A 15,468-nucleotide genomic window follows, 5' to 3' on the forward strand; every position below is an offset into this window, starting at 1 on the left:
TCTGGTGTGGGAGCCAAGGCCAGAGCTGCCATGTGGAAGTGGGAGGCCAAAAGCCTGTCTCAGGGGCAATAGCACAGTATACTCCCCAGACTAGAGGGATGTCACCTGGAAACATACCCCAGCCTGGTGACAGGCGGTCACCGTCCCCCTAGAGTACCTTCTCTGGTGAGGAGCTCCTTTTCGAACAGTTGGCAATACTTCAGCCCCACGTAAAGCTCATCCTGAGGTTCAGGAAGTTGGCCCCAGCGCCTGGGGATGGAGGCCCTGTCAGGATGGGCTCTTCCCCACCTCCCGGGCCCAAGTGTGTGGCAGGAGGAAGCTGCACTTCCTACAGGTTTGCCGGATGAGTTCCGTTCTCAGCGCATCGATGCAGTGGATAGGACCTCTCCGGGCCACCAACTTTGCCTCCACACATCACAGCTTCCACCTGAACATGCTCCTCTCCTGCCTGCTGCAGGTTCTGCACCAGCAAACTCCTACCACAGACCTCCCTGCCGGCACTGCCCTTTGGTCCATCTGCGACTTCTGTGGTTCTGTCCTCCCCCAGCTGGCTGGGCAGATCGTGGAGACATCTGGGTCTTTTCTGTTCCTCGGGGCCTTGCCCAGAGCCTGCTCTTACTGGCACCCTGTCGTGGGTGGGAGCGGAGCAGGGAGGCAGTGTGAGCTACTTGATGGGAGGAAAGGGTGGGGAGAGGTGCGGGAAATCAGTTGCTTTGGGTTCTCTCTTCTGATACCTTTGGGACTTTGGGGTGTGGGGTGAGACCAGTGGGGGTTGCTGCCTGCTCCTCAGGGCCATGCATGTGACCTTCCTCGCTGTCTCTTGGGGCCTGGGTGCTCCTGAGGAAACCCCCATGTGACACCATGCACTTGCACTGCAGGGTGGCAAAGCCCATTGTTGACCCTGATGGGTCACTTCCAATGGGACAGGGTGGCTACAGTCCTCTGTTGTCTTCTCCCCTGCTCCTGAGGGTGTGCTGTGAGAACACTCTGGGCCCCTCATTTCCTGTCTCTGCCAGCACCTTTCAGGCCAGGCTAGCAGTTCTGTAGACTCGATGTTTCCAGGGGAAAAGACACCAAAAATGCTCCCCTGGCCCCACATCTTCACTGTGTCCCAAGCTTGCTGGTGCTGTCTCCCCACCCAGAGCCATAGCTTTACAAGAGACCTCTGGTCCACAGGGGAGGAGGGAAGGCTCTTTGGAGCTCTGCAGAGCATGGGGTGGGTAGACGCTAGCCATGGAAGGGATCCTGAAAGCTGGGTAGCTACCTGGCCCTGCCACAGCGGCCTTGGGGCCCAGCCTGGCATTTGTGGCCACACTTCCTACCACCTCCTGCCCCTGGGCCTTGGCAGCCTAGGCTCAAAGGCCCTGCATCCATGCTTTCACTTGGCTTGTTGCTCATCCCTTTCTGCTTGCAAAACCCTCACCTTTGGAAGTTGACCATTGGGAAGCCATCCAGGCTGGAACTGATCAGCTTGGGCTCTAGGCTCCCATGATTTGCCTGCATGGTGGTCTGTGGGTGTCAGGGCACCCACAGCTTCCCTGGTACTCACCTGGCACTGGGCTAGGCACATGGATGATCACTCCACCAGCACTTCGGTTTCCAGATAGCAGTATGGGGTGGGGGGAGGGGGGGTTCTGGGACAGGTATGGGCCCTGCCTTCGACACCAGAGCTTGCTGTCAACTGTGAGATGGCTGCTTTGGTGCACATGCAGGGGACTGGTTCTGTGGGAGAATAGGCTGGGACAATCCTTGTCCTTCAGGCAGTCGGGACAGCCATATATGAAATTCGACTATTTTGGGTGGTACACAGATGGGGGTGGGTAGAGATCTGAATCATTCAGGAGTTGGAGGCATCGTCCACTGGTGTTGACGGGAATTTGGGGGCCAAGAGCCAAGGGAGGGGAAAGAACGTGATAGAGCTTGAGGTGCCTGTTCATGAACTCAATCCAGCTAGGGTGAGTGCTTCCAGCCCTGGGATCTGTGCCTCTGAAGGCTGGGAGCGGGGCTGCTGGGCAGTCACTGCAGCCATATGGGCTACTGCTGGCCTCTTGATAGCCAGTGGGGGGCCCTCCTTGGCAGGGCCCTGCCCCACCCCCATCCTACCCTACCGCATTAGGAGGGCACTGCTGAGGTCAGGGCCATGCCCAGGAGGAACTTCCCATAAGTGGTCTGGCCTGTTTACTTGTCTCCAAGAAGTGTTTGCATTTGGATCCCATGGGTGTGAATTCTTCCAGTCTACCCAATTGTTACCCGCCTCAGGCCTCCCTCCTGCGCATGACTCAGTGAGAGGCCCTAACCTCAGAAGCCCCCTTCCCTGCTCATTCCCATTCCACCCTCCACCAGCCTGTCCTGGACAGGCGCCTGGCTCAGCCAGCCTGGCAATGTCCTTAGCCTTGGGCCTTTTGGTGGCCCTTGTTCCAAGCCTCCTCCTCCAGTCCCACCTTCCTGGCTAATAGGCCTCCACACAACTAAAGACACCGCTTCCTCTCTCCTCAGTATCTGCATGCAGCCTGCTTCCCCAGAGAAGGCAGTACCCCTCTCCCTGCTCAGGGCCTCTTGCCAGCTCTTAAATCCTCAGAACACGTGCTCACCTTTGCAGGGACCTAACTGCTCCCGCTTCCCTTATTCCACCTGAAGGCTTGCCCACCTTACCCTGCCCCAGAGGCCCTGGGGTTGAACCTGCCACCCCTCGAGTCACCAGGCACCCGTCTACTTTCCAGTCCCAGAGTTACTCTTCTCCTTGGTCCCCCCAGGCCCTGTTCCTCTCGGTCTTGTGCCCCTTCCTCCTTCCCTGCTGCTGCTGCTCTGCTCTGTGCTGTCACCCCCTGCCCTCCTGATGCAGACTTCTCAAGTCTCCTGCCCTGAGCACACTCTCCGGACTTTTCCCTTTGGTAATCCAGCAGCCTTTTCGAGCAGAATCACTCCCAGGCTCCCCAGACCCTTTTCAGCCCCTGACAAGGATTGCAGGGTCTCTGGACTGGAGCTCTCCCAGCTGCCTCCTTTGCTTTTACCCCCACGTTCTATGGGAGCTCATGATTGGGCCATTCTACCTCCCTGGCATCTCTCCAATCCATCCCTACCAGGATGATCTGCCTGGGCCTCGGCTCGATCGAGTGTACCCACAGGCCTCGAGCATCCTGTTCCTGATCCGTTCACTGCAGGCTTTGCACCGAGTGCTCAGAAAGAGCTGACCACCCAGCTTGGCACTACAGGGATTCAGGGAGTGGAGGGGGCGAGGGATGGAGTGTAGCAGAGGCAGGATTGCGGCCTTGACTAGGGTAGTTAGTCTACGGGACACTCTCCCTGGCCGCTTCCGAGTTCCTGGGGGTAAAGGGGGGGATTTGGTGCGTCGCGCCCTTGTGCCCCAGCCGCCCTCCGGTCCGGGGTCTGGCTGCACAGTGAGTTCGCACAGGCGGCTTCTCCAGAAGATGGGTGTCTGGGGAGGGAAGAAAAATACACTGGGACTGGGGATTCCTCCGTAAAGCCCCTGCGGCCACACCCTCCCCCGACGCTCCCCGGGCCCTCTCCAAGTTCTCTCCAAGTTTGAGAGTGGCAGCGTGGGGGCGGGGGCCGCACAGAGGGGCGGTGGCGCGGCCGGAGGGTGGGGTCTGGCGCGCGGGGCGGGCGCTGCCGCCTGGCCGGCCGCGGCTGGCCCCGGATCAGGGAGCCGATGTGGAATTTCCTGCCCGGCCCGGCGCCCCTCCTGCCGCCCCCCGCCCGGCCGCGCACTCCGCTTCCGGCCGCTCTCGCTGCGGCCGCACCCGTGCCCGCGCCCGCATGGAGGGCGCAGGGCCCCGGGGGGCCGGGCCGGCGCGGCGCGGGGGAGCCAGGGGACCGCCGCCGCTGCTGCTGTCGCTGCCGCTGCTGCTGCTGTGGCTGCTGCCCGACCCAGCGGCGCCTGAGGAGCTGAACCCGCGCGGCCGCAACGTGTGCCGTGCGCCTGGGTAGGAGCCCGGCCTGGCTGGGGGAGGGGGCCGAAGAGGACGCTCGGGGCCGGGGGAGAGGGGTTGCCCCGCCTTGGGGGAGGTGGACACCCCGGACCTCCCTATGCCAAAAGCGCAGGCCCCTTCAACCACCCTCGCCGACGCCGGCTCCGCTCCAGGCCGAGACTGGGCGCCGGGCCACGACGGAGCATCCGAGGATAACCCGGACGAGAAGTTCAGCAGAGGAAAGAACGGAGTGTAGTGGGCGCCGGGAGGGGTGACACACAGTGTCCGAGATTTCGGGCCTAGAAACAGAGACCCTTAGGCCGGGTTGTGAAGGGCGTAGGGAGAGGTTGGGAAAGGCGTTCCACGCGCTGGGATGGTGTGTGCAAAGGCCCGGGGCGAGAGTGTGACTCGGGTTGAGAGGGAGGATGAGGGCTCAGGGGAGATGGAGCTGCGCTGTGGAGAGGGAGGGGCCGAGAGGGCTCAAGGCAGTCGAGACGCGGAAGCACAGACCTGTTTCTTAGAAAGAGCGGGCGCGGTTGCGAGAAGGGCAGTGGTAAAGGTGGGCGCCGAGGAGCCTGCGCTCAGAGTGAACTAGAAGCGGGAATTGAAAGGACAACGACGAGCTCTGGGGTCGGGAGGGTGTGGAACCCCCGGGTGGGGATACTAGGATATCGCAAGGAGCCGCTGGCGAAGCCAGTGTGGGACAGGCAGGAGACAGGCCCGCCGGAGGGCAGCAGGTCCAGGACCTTGCACGGAGGGCGAAGATCAAAGGACAGGATGCTAGGATTCGGCGCCGGGGTCTCAGGACCTGGTCCGCCGGTCAGAGGCCACGGCGAGGTCAAGGACATCTCCGCGCAGGGGCGAGGAGCTGGCGTGTGTGGATGCCTTGACGCGTGTTGGGAGGCGCCGCGGGGGCGAGAAGCTGGAGAGGCGGCCGCGGGGCTCGGGGCTGGGTCCCGTCTGGGCGCCCTCGGCTGCAGGGCCCTGGGAGGCCGCGTCCGGGGGCTCGGCCGTCGCCCCAGACAAGGGGCTGTGAGGGGGCCGCGCGGGGTTTCCGAGCTTGGATCCCGAGGCGCGCAGACCCCTCCCCGCTGCGAGCCCCGCCTCCGGGGCGGGGGCCGGCCTGGCCCGCCATCTGCTTCGCATCGACGCCGACACAGCCTCCCGGGCCTCCTCGGCCCCAGGAATGCAGCGGCGGTGGCGGGCGGGGTCCTGCCTGAAGAGGGGGAGGGCGCGATCGCCGCGGGCCCTGCCTATCTGCCTCAGCCGTTCTCCCCCTTGGGGTCGGTGCTGGGGGGATCCAGCGGCAGCCTGGAGTTGGAAGCCTGAGCCTTCCCGCTCTCCGTTGCGGAGACCTCCCTGCGAGGCGGCCTTCTCTAGTAGCCAAGAGCCAGGGTCTGGATTTCGGAAGCAGTTGCTACCTCTCTTTACCTGTGTGGCCCTAATCAAATCGCTTAACCTCTCTGGGCCCACCTCCGTCTCTGTCAAACGTGACTGGTGATGGTCCCCACCTCATGGGAATGACAGCGCTTTGACCACTGCCCACTGGGGCCTGGGGTCTCTTTCATTATCCTACCAAGACTCCCACCAGCAGTTCCTTTTTCCCAGAGGCGGGATGATCAGGGGAGGCGAGCAAACATTCAGCCAGTAAAACCCCGTGCATCTTGTGTGTGCCAGGCCTATAGCTGGTGCAGGGGTACAACGGGGACCACGAACACCTCCGTCCTGGTGGTGGAGGAGGCCCACAGCAAGTCATCTGGCACCTCGCATGTGCTAGGGAGGAGGTGTTCAGCTGGGGAGCCCTGTTTCCCTTAGGGTGATCTGGGAGACCCCCTGAGAGGTGATGAGTGAGCAGAGGCCGGCAGGAGAGGAGGCTGAGCCCTGTGGTGTGGGGTGGGGGGAGGCCCTGAGTGCAGAGGGCCTTCTCTAAGGACCCTGACGGCTGGGCAGAGCCTGGGGGTGGGGTGGAGGAGAGGCCAAAGCGAGAAGGGCTGACCACAGGGTGTCTGCCCAGTGCTCTGAAGACGTGGGCTCTTTGTCTGAGGGCCATGGAAACGAAAAGGGGCTTTGCTCCGAGGAGGGGTGGGAACTGACAAGGGTCGGCTATCACATGGCATAGGAACTGGGGGCAGGAGGGCAGAAGGGGGGTACCAGTCAGGGAGTCAGGAGAAATCTGGGAGTCAGGTGCTGTGAGAGTGCAGAGTCACGGACACCACTGGGGATTCAGCCTCCCGGCCTGGGAGGACTGGGCTACCCTGAGATGGGGGAGGCTAAAGGTTCGGTGTTGGGAGGAGGGCCCCCTGGAGGGCTGGGAGGCCGTTGTCAGCATCTTGATCCACCAGGAGAGGAGAGAGAGGGGGCGGGCAGAAACCAGAGAAGGGATGTCCAGGGGGCAGAAGAGAGTAGGCCGGCAGGCGTGGGAGCCTGGAGCCTGCTGTGTATGGGCTGGAGAGTGGACTACAGTCCTGGCTGAGCCCTTAGTTTGTGCCAAATGCTCGAGACAGCTGGTTTAACTCCTGCCAAACTCAGGGGCTTCGTTCTACAGATAAGGAGCCTAAAGCTCGGAGAAGTTCTGTGCCCAAGGCCACAGCAAGTGGCAGATGCAGGCATCAGATCCACCTTACTGGGGCCCTAAACCAGGCTCCTAACCTCAGAATCACATAGCCAGGCAGAAGGTCCTCAGTGACCATCCCAGCAGGCTGGAAAGGCTGCCTGCAGGAGGACAGCTGTAGAGGCTTTCCTCCCAGAGAGGTGGGTTCAGAACTGGCAGAAAAGGCGGAGGGTGATGGGCCTCCAAGCCTGGATCTACCTTCAGATGGGCACCAGGGTCCCTGGGGCAGGCAGGGGCGGGAGGGGGCGGAACGGGGAGGAACAGGTGCGGGCAATGGAAGGGCGGGAGAGGCTGGGCCCTCTTCGTGTTCCTGTGGCAGGTTTCTAGTTCTACTTGTGGAAAATAGGCTGGGCCCCTTTCCTCCACTTTGAGATTTTAATGGGTCCTGTTCCCCAGTTCCCACATCTTTGGCCTGAAGGAGAATCAAGCTCTTCTGGTGGGGTGGGGGCCTGAGGCCCCACCCGAGCTGTGCTGAAGTCCTCAAGCTGGGAAGTGGCTGGGGGCACCTTCTGAGGAGCATGATGTGGAACAGCTGCAGCCCTTCCCTGCCCAGCCTGGCCCCTCCCGCAGGGTCCTAAGGCCCCTCCCATCGTCTTCCCACCACCACATCCAGGTTCAGAGCCTTGGGAATCCGCACACCCCTTTCCTCTAAAGTGTGAACGGCTGCTATGCGCTTTTAGGGTTTGGCTGAAGTTCTTCTAGGTTTGATGGGACCCTACAAACTGCTTGAGCATCTTTTCCTCCTCAGCCTTCTTTGCCCCAAAATGCGGGCACGCCCCATTTCAGCCCGTGTGCACCCTCTCCAGTGGTCAGGCTTCATTCCGCATGCAGGGCCTCCAGACCTCTGTGCCCACACCCCCCACGAACCCAGGGTTTTGGGTGCTGTGCTACCCTCAAATGTGGCAGTTGCAGTTATTCTCCTCCTACTGAGGTGATATGTACCTTGTAAAGCCAAATAAAATTTTTAAAAAACATTAAGTAGATGCTTTAATATCTCCTTCCTTCAGGTCAAGTCTTGCCCTGGTGCTCCGGAGACCTCTGTTGTACCTTCTTTACTCTTGTGGAGGACTCCCGGGTGTGCCCTGTCCCTCTAGAAGTCCCCTCCACTGAGAGGACTCCTCACCGTATCTGCACCCACCTCACCCAGAGGCTGCACATCTGCCTTGGCCCTTGATCGCAACTGCTCGCTCATCCAGGAAGCCATGCTCGAGCAGGTCCCAGATGCTCAGGGACCTCTCCCCAGCCCCTGCCTCACTGCTGCCCCTTCCTAAGACACATAGGTTCCCTTCCTTTCAGGCCTGGTGGGTGCGGGAGGAGGTACAGAGAGTTAGATGGGGAGGCTCCTTGTAGAGAGGACTGGGAAGTTCTTTTTAGGTCTGTTGGTGGTATGCCCCCTGTCACCTGCCAACGTCAGATAGTGGAGGGCTGGAATTCGTGTCTTATTCGCTGGGATTCTCCCAAACTGGCAACCTATACCAGTACCTGGCTTCCATGCACAGCGGGGCCCCGATAACCACCTCCCCACCGCAGAGTGGAGGTTGCCCGGAAGCCCCATCAAGGGCAAGGGTTGGGGCTTAGTCTCCTCTCTCTGCCTGCAGCTCCCAGGAACCCACGTGCTGCGCGGGCTGGAGGCAGAAGGGGGATGAGTGTGGGATCGGTGAGTGGGACATCCCGGGGACCTGGGCAGAGTGGGTAGGGGTACGAAGAGGCGGGGGTAGTGTGGGGGCGGGACGCGCGGCAGCTCGGGCCCCTCTTGTCCGCAGCGGTGTGCGAAGGCAACTCCACGTGCTCGGAGAACGAGGTGTGCGTGAGGCCTGGCGAGTGCCGCTGCCGCCATGGCTACTTCGGTGCCAACTGCGACACCAGTGAGCGCTGATCTCAGCGGCGGGTGCCGGGCAGTGGGGCTGGGTGTCGGGGAGGTGGGCGGGGCCTGCGAGTGAGGCGGGGTCTGATCCTGGAACAGCACTCGGCTTAAGAGGGGGGTTCCCAGAAGCTGCTGGACGGCGCGCGGGAGAATAGCTGGTTGGGGGCGGCTGTGCGGGGTGTCGCGGACAGGTTCAGGGTGGTTCGGCTCTCCCGCGAGTGGCCGGGCCTCCTACTCTCCCCGCTGTCCCCCGTAGAGTGCCCGCGCCAGTTCTGGGGACCCGACTGCAAGGAGCTGTGTATCTGCCACCCACACGGGCAGTGTGAGGACGTGACTGGCCAGTGTACGTGTCACGCGCGGCGCTGGGGAGCACGCTGCGAGCATGCGTGCCAGTGCCAGCACGGAATATGCCACCCGCGGAGCGGCGCGTGTCGCTGCGAGCCTGGCTGGTGGGGCGCTCAGTGCTCCAGCGCGTGCTACTGCAGCGCCACGTCCCGCTGCGACCCGCAGACTGGCGCGTGCCTGTGCCACGCAGGCTGGTGGGGCCGTAGTTGCAACAATCAGTGTGCCTGCAACGGGTCGCCGTGCGAGCAACAGAGCGGCCGCTGCCAGTGCCGCGAGCCAACGTTCGGCGCGCGCTGCGAACGCTACTGTCAATGCTCACACGGCCGCTGCCACCCTGTGGACGGCACGTGCACCTGCGAGCCGGGCTTCCGCGGCAAGTACTGCCGGGAGCCGTGCCCTGCCGGCTTCTACGGCCTGGGCTGTCGCCGCCGGTAAGTGCAGACCCTCGGCCCGGGAGGTGGGAGGAGAAAGGGCAGGCCGCCAAAGCGGAAGGGGGGTAGGTGGCTCCGGGCCCAGCCTAGCCTCCCCCCCTCCCTTCTGTAGGTGCGGTCAGTGCAAGGGCCTGCAGCCGTGCAAAGTGGCGGATGGCCGCTGCGTGACCTGCGAACCTGGCTGGAATGGCACCAAGTGCGACCAGCTGTGCACCACCGGCTTCTACGGCGAAGGCTGCAGCCACCGCTGCCCGCCCTGTCGCGACGGGCACGCCTGCAACCACGTCACTGGCAAGTGCACGCGCTGCAACGCAGGCTGGATCGGCGACAGGTGAGCAGCCTGTGCTAGAATCCGTCCCAGTCCCACAGCCCCACAGCCCCGCCTCCCCCGATGAGGTCACTGTTGGGTTGGGTTTGTTTGCCCCCATTTCCACTGAGGCCTCTTCCCCGCGTTTCGAGGTGCGAGACCAAGTGCAGCAATGGCACTTACGGCGAGGACTGCGCCTTCGTGTGCGCCGACTGCGGCAGCGGCCACTGTGACTTCCAGTCCGGGCGTTGCCTGTGCAGCCCTGGCGTCCACGGGCCCCAGTGAGTGCTGGGGACCTAAAGGGGGGTGAGGGGGATGAGCCCGACACAGGGCTCCAGCCAGACCCCAGGCGCTTCTGTGTCGTTTGGCCCGAGGCCTGACCCATCAGTTTTGGTTCCCTTACCTTAGCTAGGGGATGCCCACAGGCTCCTGGTGTGGAGCAGTCGGTGACCCTGAACTAGTGTAGAGCGAGCAGGGACCTCTACTGACAGCCAAGAGTCTGATCTGGCAGCCCCTCTTCGTACCCACACGAGTCAGCATCAGAAATGGGCACTACAGCCAGGTGACCACTGGCCACCCCCAGGCCCGCTCCCGCTGGTGTGCACACACATTCATTTATAAAATACCAGTGGCTGAGTGTGTGCCGGAGGTGGCGACGACTATCGTTTCCTAGAGAACGGGCTGCAGGACCGAGGTGGGCTGGCCACGGGGGCGAGGGCGGGAGGCATCGCGGAGGGTTGCTGGGGCGCTCCCTGAACCTCTGTCTCCGCAGCTGTAACCTGACGTGCCCGCCAGGGCTTCATGGCGTGGACTGCGCCCAGGCCTGCAACTGCCACGAGGACTCGTGCGACCCAGTCACCGGTGCCTGTCGCCTGGGTGAGTTGGTGAGCGGGGCTCTGGTTGTGAGGGGGGGGGGCGGGGGGGGCAGGGTTCTGGCGCCCTCGCTGATCCTAATGCCCTACAGAGACCAATCAGCGTAAGGGCGTGATGGGCGCGGGCGCGCTGCTCGCTCTGCTCCTGGGTCTGCTGCTCTCGCTGCTCGGCTGTTGCTGCGCCTGCCGCGGCAAGGATCCTGCGCGCAGGTGAGGCTCCACGCGACCCGGCTCTCTCCTGGGCTCTGGACGCACCCTGTACTGGTGCTGGGGAACCTTTCTCCACCAACCCCACCCTCTGGCTGGGGCCCAGGTCCCCACCTCCTTCCCGCCCCGCCCAGCCCTGCCCCTGGAGCGTGACCCTGCCCTCTTTTTAGTTCAGCCCTCCCCTTCTCTGTTTCGGCTCCCAACGAGGTCGAAACTACTTCTCCAAGCCCCGCCCAGACCCGACCCTTTACTCAGGCCCCGCCCCCACAGGGAGCTCTCTCTGGGGAGGAAGAAGGCTCCGCAGCGACTCTGCGGGCGCTTCAGCCGCATCAGCATGAAGTTGCCCCGGATCCCGCTCCGCAGGCAGAAGCTACCCAAGGTCGTAGGTAAAGATGCCGACACAGGTTCACTGGGGGAACACCTCAAGCATGAGGCTGCTGGGAAGCGGGTGTGAAGGTGCCCGTGTGAGGAAATGCGGGGCCTTTGAATGGATGTTGATGTAGGTCAGGGGAGGTGGGGAGGTGGACTGGAGGGAAGGAAGAAGGGGATGCTGACTCCCGAGAACCCAGGGAAGAAGGTAGGAGGCCTAGGTGCGGGGGCGTGTGGGGGAGGCCTTGGGCGCTGATTCTGTGAGTGTGAATGATTGCATTTGGGGTGCAGTGCGGGCGTGTAGACATCTGGGTCGGGCAGGCCCCCCACCCGGTAGGTGTATGGGCTAAGGCCTTGTGCATTCACCTGGAGTTGCAGGTGAACTGCGGGGTACATGTGCAAGGGAATTGTTGACACTAGGAGAAGATCTGCCCCACCCCCAGCCTGGACCCCCTGCAGTGCCCTGGGTCCTTCCTGAAAAGCGGGCAGGGGGGCTCCTGGCGCCCCCACCCTACCAAAGGACCCCCGGGGTGGGTGGAAATGCCGCGCCTCGCCATCTGCACTGACACACACCAGGGAGCACTCTTTCCCATCACTTTTTAAAATTGTTGTCCAAGTCGTTTTCTGCCCTTTCCTCCCCCATCCTTTTTTTTAAATTGTTTTTTATTGTTCATCCCATCGTTTTCAAAGATGAGGGGAAGGGGGAGACTCAGACTTCTGGAAGGTAAAGATGGAGACAACTGAGAAACGCATTGGCCCACCCAGCAGAGTGGGATCTTTGGCCACAGGTGTAGGGGCTGGACTCCACATCCCATCTGTAAACTAGGGAAAAGGCCAACCAGCCTGTGGGGTTCTCCCATGGTGGGGTCTGCATCTGTGCAGGCCCTGGGAGCCAAGCCTGGGGGTACAGCTCACTGAGATGGGCGAAGCTAAAGCTGGCCCTGCGTATTTGGGCTCAGAGATGCCCCCAAACTCCCTGGGCCCACCGAGGCAGGGTCTAAAGCATGGCTTGGAGTCTCTGGCAGCCCGTCCCAGTCAGCTGTTCTCTCCAGCCTTGTCTCTCTTCCCAGCACTCCAGCCCCACCTTCTTCAGCTTCCCGGCTGCACACACTCGTTCTGCACCTTTGAGTACGCTCACTTTCCCCGGGTCACCGCTACCCATTCTCTGATCCTGGCCTCGTGTCACTCTGCCTGTTGAATTGCGCACAGTCTTAGGGTAGGGCTGGTGCTCCATCATTTGTGGCAGAAGGACTTCGGAGGGCACAGGCTGGGGCAGAGCAGGGCCCCTGGCAACTGTGCCTCCCTTCTTCCCCAGTGGCCCATCACGACCTGGATAACACACTCAACTGCAGCTTCCTGGAGCCCCCATCAGGGCTGGAGCAGCCATCCCCATCGTGGTCCTCCCGGGCCTCCTTCTCCTCCTTCGACACCACCGACGAAGGGCCTGTGTACTGCGTGCCCCACGAAGGTGAGCACCACTCCGCTTGAGCCTCGCTCCAGACCCGTGAAGTGTCCCAGCTTAAGAGAGCTCCTCCCTGGGGTAGAGGCAGCATGGAGAGGAAGGGTGTGGTGATGATGCTGTTAACTGGGGGCTGGACTCACAGCTGAGGCCGCAGAGCAGGGCTCTGTGCTGCGCAGCGCCGGACTGGGGTGGGGTCTGGGGAGGTGGATGGGCTCTTCTTTCTCTAACCACAGCCCAGGTTCATTTCTGGGGGAGACCAGGCAGAGAGGAGGTTCTGAGTCTGAGGAGGATGTAGCAGAGGTGGGCAGAGCTGGCGGGAGGTGAGGTCTACAGGATACGGGCGAACATCTTTGCCTGAAGCTTTAGCTTACCAGCAGCAGGAAGGAGCCTGACCTGCTTAGATTCTGGCTTCGTTCCTCCCCTGACCAACTGCCTGGGTGATCTTGGGGGCCTTTTTGTAAAAAAAAGATTTTATTTATTTAGTTTAGAGAAAATGGGAAAGGGAGGGAGAAAGAGAGGGAGAAAAACATCAGTGGGTTGCCTCCCACACACCACCAAAGGGAGACTCGGCCCACAACCCAGGCACGTGCCCTGAGTGGGAACTGACCCCGGAAAGGATAATGAATCCCCTTGCAGGTGTTGAAGGGTTATATTTGATGATAGTGGCCTCCAGGCTGGGGGTGTGGTGGGGGAGGGGTTCGAGGCCAGGCTGAAGTTGCAGCTTTAGCTGCGAACGTGCTCTTCACCCCCGAGCACTCAGCCACAGCTCTAGGGCTAAGAGCTAGATTTGTGGTTAGTGCTATAAACGTGCCACACATGTTTGGATGCCAGGGCGACTACGCACCAGCGAGGGTAGAGAGGGAGGAGGAGGGAAGGTGAGGATTTGCGCCTGGAGGCTGGACGCCTCAGGCTTTTTCTGGTGGCCATGACCCCCTCCAATCTTCCTTTGTCAGAGGCGGCAACGGAGAGCCGAGACCGGGAAGTCGCCAGCCCCTCTGCCGAGGCGCAAGGGCCGTCCCCTGCGCCGGTGACCACGCCAGCGCCCTCCGAGGAGGCGGCGCCCCTCCCCGCATCCTCTGACAGCGAGAGGTCCGCATCTAGTGTGGAGGGGCCTGGCGGGGCTCTGTACGCACGCGTGGCTCGGCGCGAGGCCCGGCCGGCCCGGGTCCGGGGAGAAGCTGGTGGCCTGTCGCTCTCGCCATCTCCCGAGCGCAGGAAACCACCGCCACCGGACCCCGCCACCAAGCCCAAGGTGTCTTGGATACATGGGAAGCATGGCGCCGCTGGCGCTGTCCGTGCGCCTTCACCACCACCCCTGGGCCTCGAGGTGGCGCCCAGCCCAAGCAAGAGGAAACGGACGCCCAGCGACACATCTGCAAGGCCAGACGAGCCCGGCAGCCCTCGGACCCGCAACCCGACTCTACGGCCCCCAGGGCTGGCCGAAGAGGAGCCAGCCCTCCTCGCGCCCTCGCCACCCCGGGCTCGGGCTCGGGGCCGCGGCTCTGGCCTCTCGGAGCCCATGGACATTAACGGTCCCCCGCGCAGCGCGCCTGAGGCCGCCTCCATGCTGGCTGCGGAGCTGCGAGACAAGACTCGCAGCCTGGGCCGCGCCGAGGCAACCCTGGGCGCACAGGGTCCCCGGGAGAAGCCGGCGCCGCCGCAGAAGGCCAAGCGCTCTGTGCTGTCTGCCTCCCCGGCCCCCGCGCCTGAGGCCCCAGGGCCCGAAAAGGTGGCAGACGGCGCACCTGTGCCGGACACCCCCCGGAAGAAGACCCCCATTCAGAAGCCACCGCGCAAGAAGAGCCGGGAAGCTGCGGGCGAGCTGGGCAGGGTGGGCGCGCCCACCCTGTAGAAGGCGGCGGCCCGGCCACGCCCACAGCCTCACCCGGCTTCGCAGCGCCGCTTGCCACCTCTCGTTCCGAGCCCGCCCGGCGTCCCCGCAGTGGCCTGGGCGCGACAGCCTCGCTGGGGCCTAGGCCAGACGGGTACGGAGGGAGACTGCATCTCATTAGCTCAGGCCCCAGCGGCGGCTCCCATTGGTCAAGGCCTGACTGGCGCTTAGCTGGCGACTCCCTTTGCATTGGCCAAATTATGTAGGGCTCCGGCCAGCCCGGGTCTCAAAGGCCAGGACTAGGCGGTTTTGCCTAGAGACCATCTCTTACAAGCGTGCACTTGTCTGGGCCTGCCCTCTCATTGGCTGAGGCCAGAAGCACTTCTGCCCCGTCTGCCTCTCGTTGCCAGGGCCTGGTGCCTATGGCTGGAGTCTCCTTTCCTTGACCTCAACCCCAGGCTGCTTCCACTGGTGGGGCTTCAGGGTATCTGGTTGACCTGAGCATGGGGAGGAGGACTGGTCTCTGCTCCTCAGGCGTCTCAGCACCCTGGGTTCAGTCTTTCCCCCCTCCCCCTCCCTGCCACCCCTGCCCTAGCCTTCCCAGCCCTGGCCCCTCAGCTGTCAGCTGGTTTTGATGGCCTCCCGCCACGCCACACACTGGTGGGAATCCGAGGGGCACTCCAGTATCTTGAGGAGACATATTTATAGGCCCCTTGCAGGACTGCTCCCACCTCATCCGGGTGCCCCAGGACGGGCTCCACCCGGCAGGGGCTCAGCCAAAGCTTTCTTAATAAAGTGCCTTTTCCCCTCTGTGCTCTGACTACTTCCTGCCCCGGAGCCTCGGACAAGGATGTCCCCCTTAAATTGTATGTGCCCTCTTCTAGGCGGTACTCACACCCCCAGGATCCCGCAGCCTAAGTGGAGCCTGGGAGTCCAGGTGTGGGTCTCCTGGGGCCACATTGGAAGAGGGTTATGTCCACCTGCCCATTATTTGTTTATCAAGTTAATATCCCTCCTACCTTGGCCCGCCCTGTCCTAGGGTCGGAACAAATCAGGTGGAGCCCCTTGACTGTAAGAGCGGGTGTGGAGCCCCTTGACTATAAGAGCGGGTGTGTGGGGCTGCATCTGACCCGTGCTGTCCCCACTGCTCACTGTTGTTACACTCGGGGGCTCCGGGCTGTTTGGTGTGGCTAGGTCAGGTCAGAGGCTGGGGCTGGGGGCAGTGGGCCACGAGCACCAC

The 15,468-nt window shown here is 62.7% G+C and overlaps 1 protein-coding gene across 1 annotated transcript; it reads left to right on the forward strand.

The window, feature by feature from the left end:
* Positions 1-3,659: 3,659 nt before the first annotated feature.
* Positions 3,660-15,030, forward strand: SCARF2 (scavenger receptor class F member 2). The gene is made up of 11 exons (XM_045819935.1): positions 3,660-3,944; positions 8,139-8,197; positions 8,304-8,405; positions 8,661-9,180; positions 9,293-9,511; positions 9,640-9,768; positions 10,260-10,363; positions 10,452-10,569; positions 10,837-10,952; positions 12,251-12,403; positions 13,351-15,030. The coding sequence occupies exons 1-11, from the start codon at positions 3,778-3,780 to the stop codon at positions 14,247-14,249; spliced, it is 2,586 nt and encodes an 861-aa protein (XP_045675891.1). The 5' UTR covers positions 3,660-3,777; the 3' UTR covers positions 14,250-15,030.
* Positions 15,031-15,468: the final 438 nt, after the last annotated feature.

The sequence above is a fragment of the Phyllostomus hastatus genome, unplaced genomic scaffold, assembly GCF_019186645.2.
Source record: "Phyllostomus hastatus isolate PE091 unplaced genomic scaffold, TTU_PhHast_1.1 phas_scaffold_387, whole genome shotgun sequence".
In the NCBI taxonomy this organism is placed as follows: Eukaryota; Metazoa; Chordata; class Mammalia; order Chiroptera; family Phyllostomidae; genus Phyllostomus; species Phyllostomus hastatus.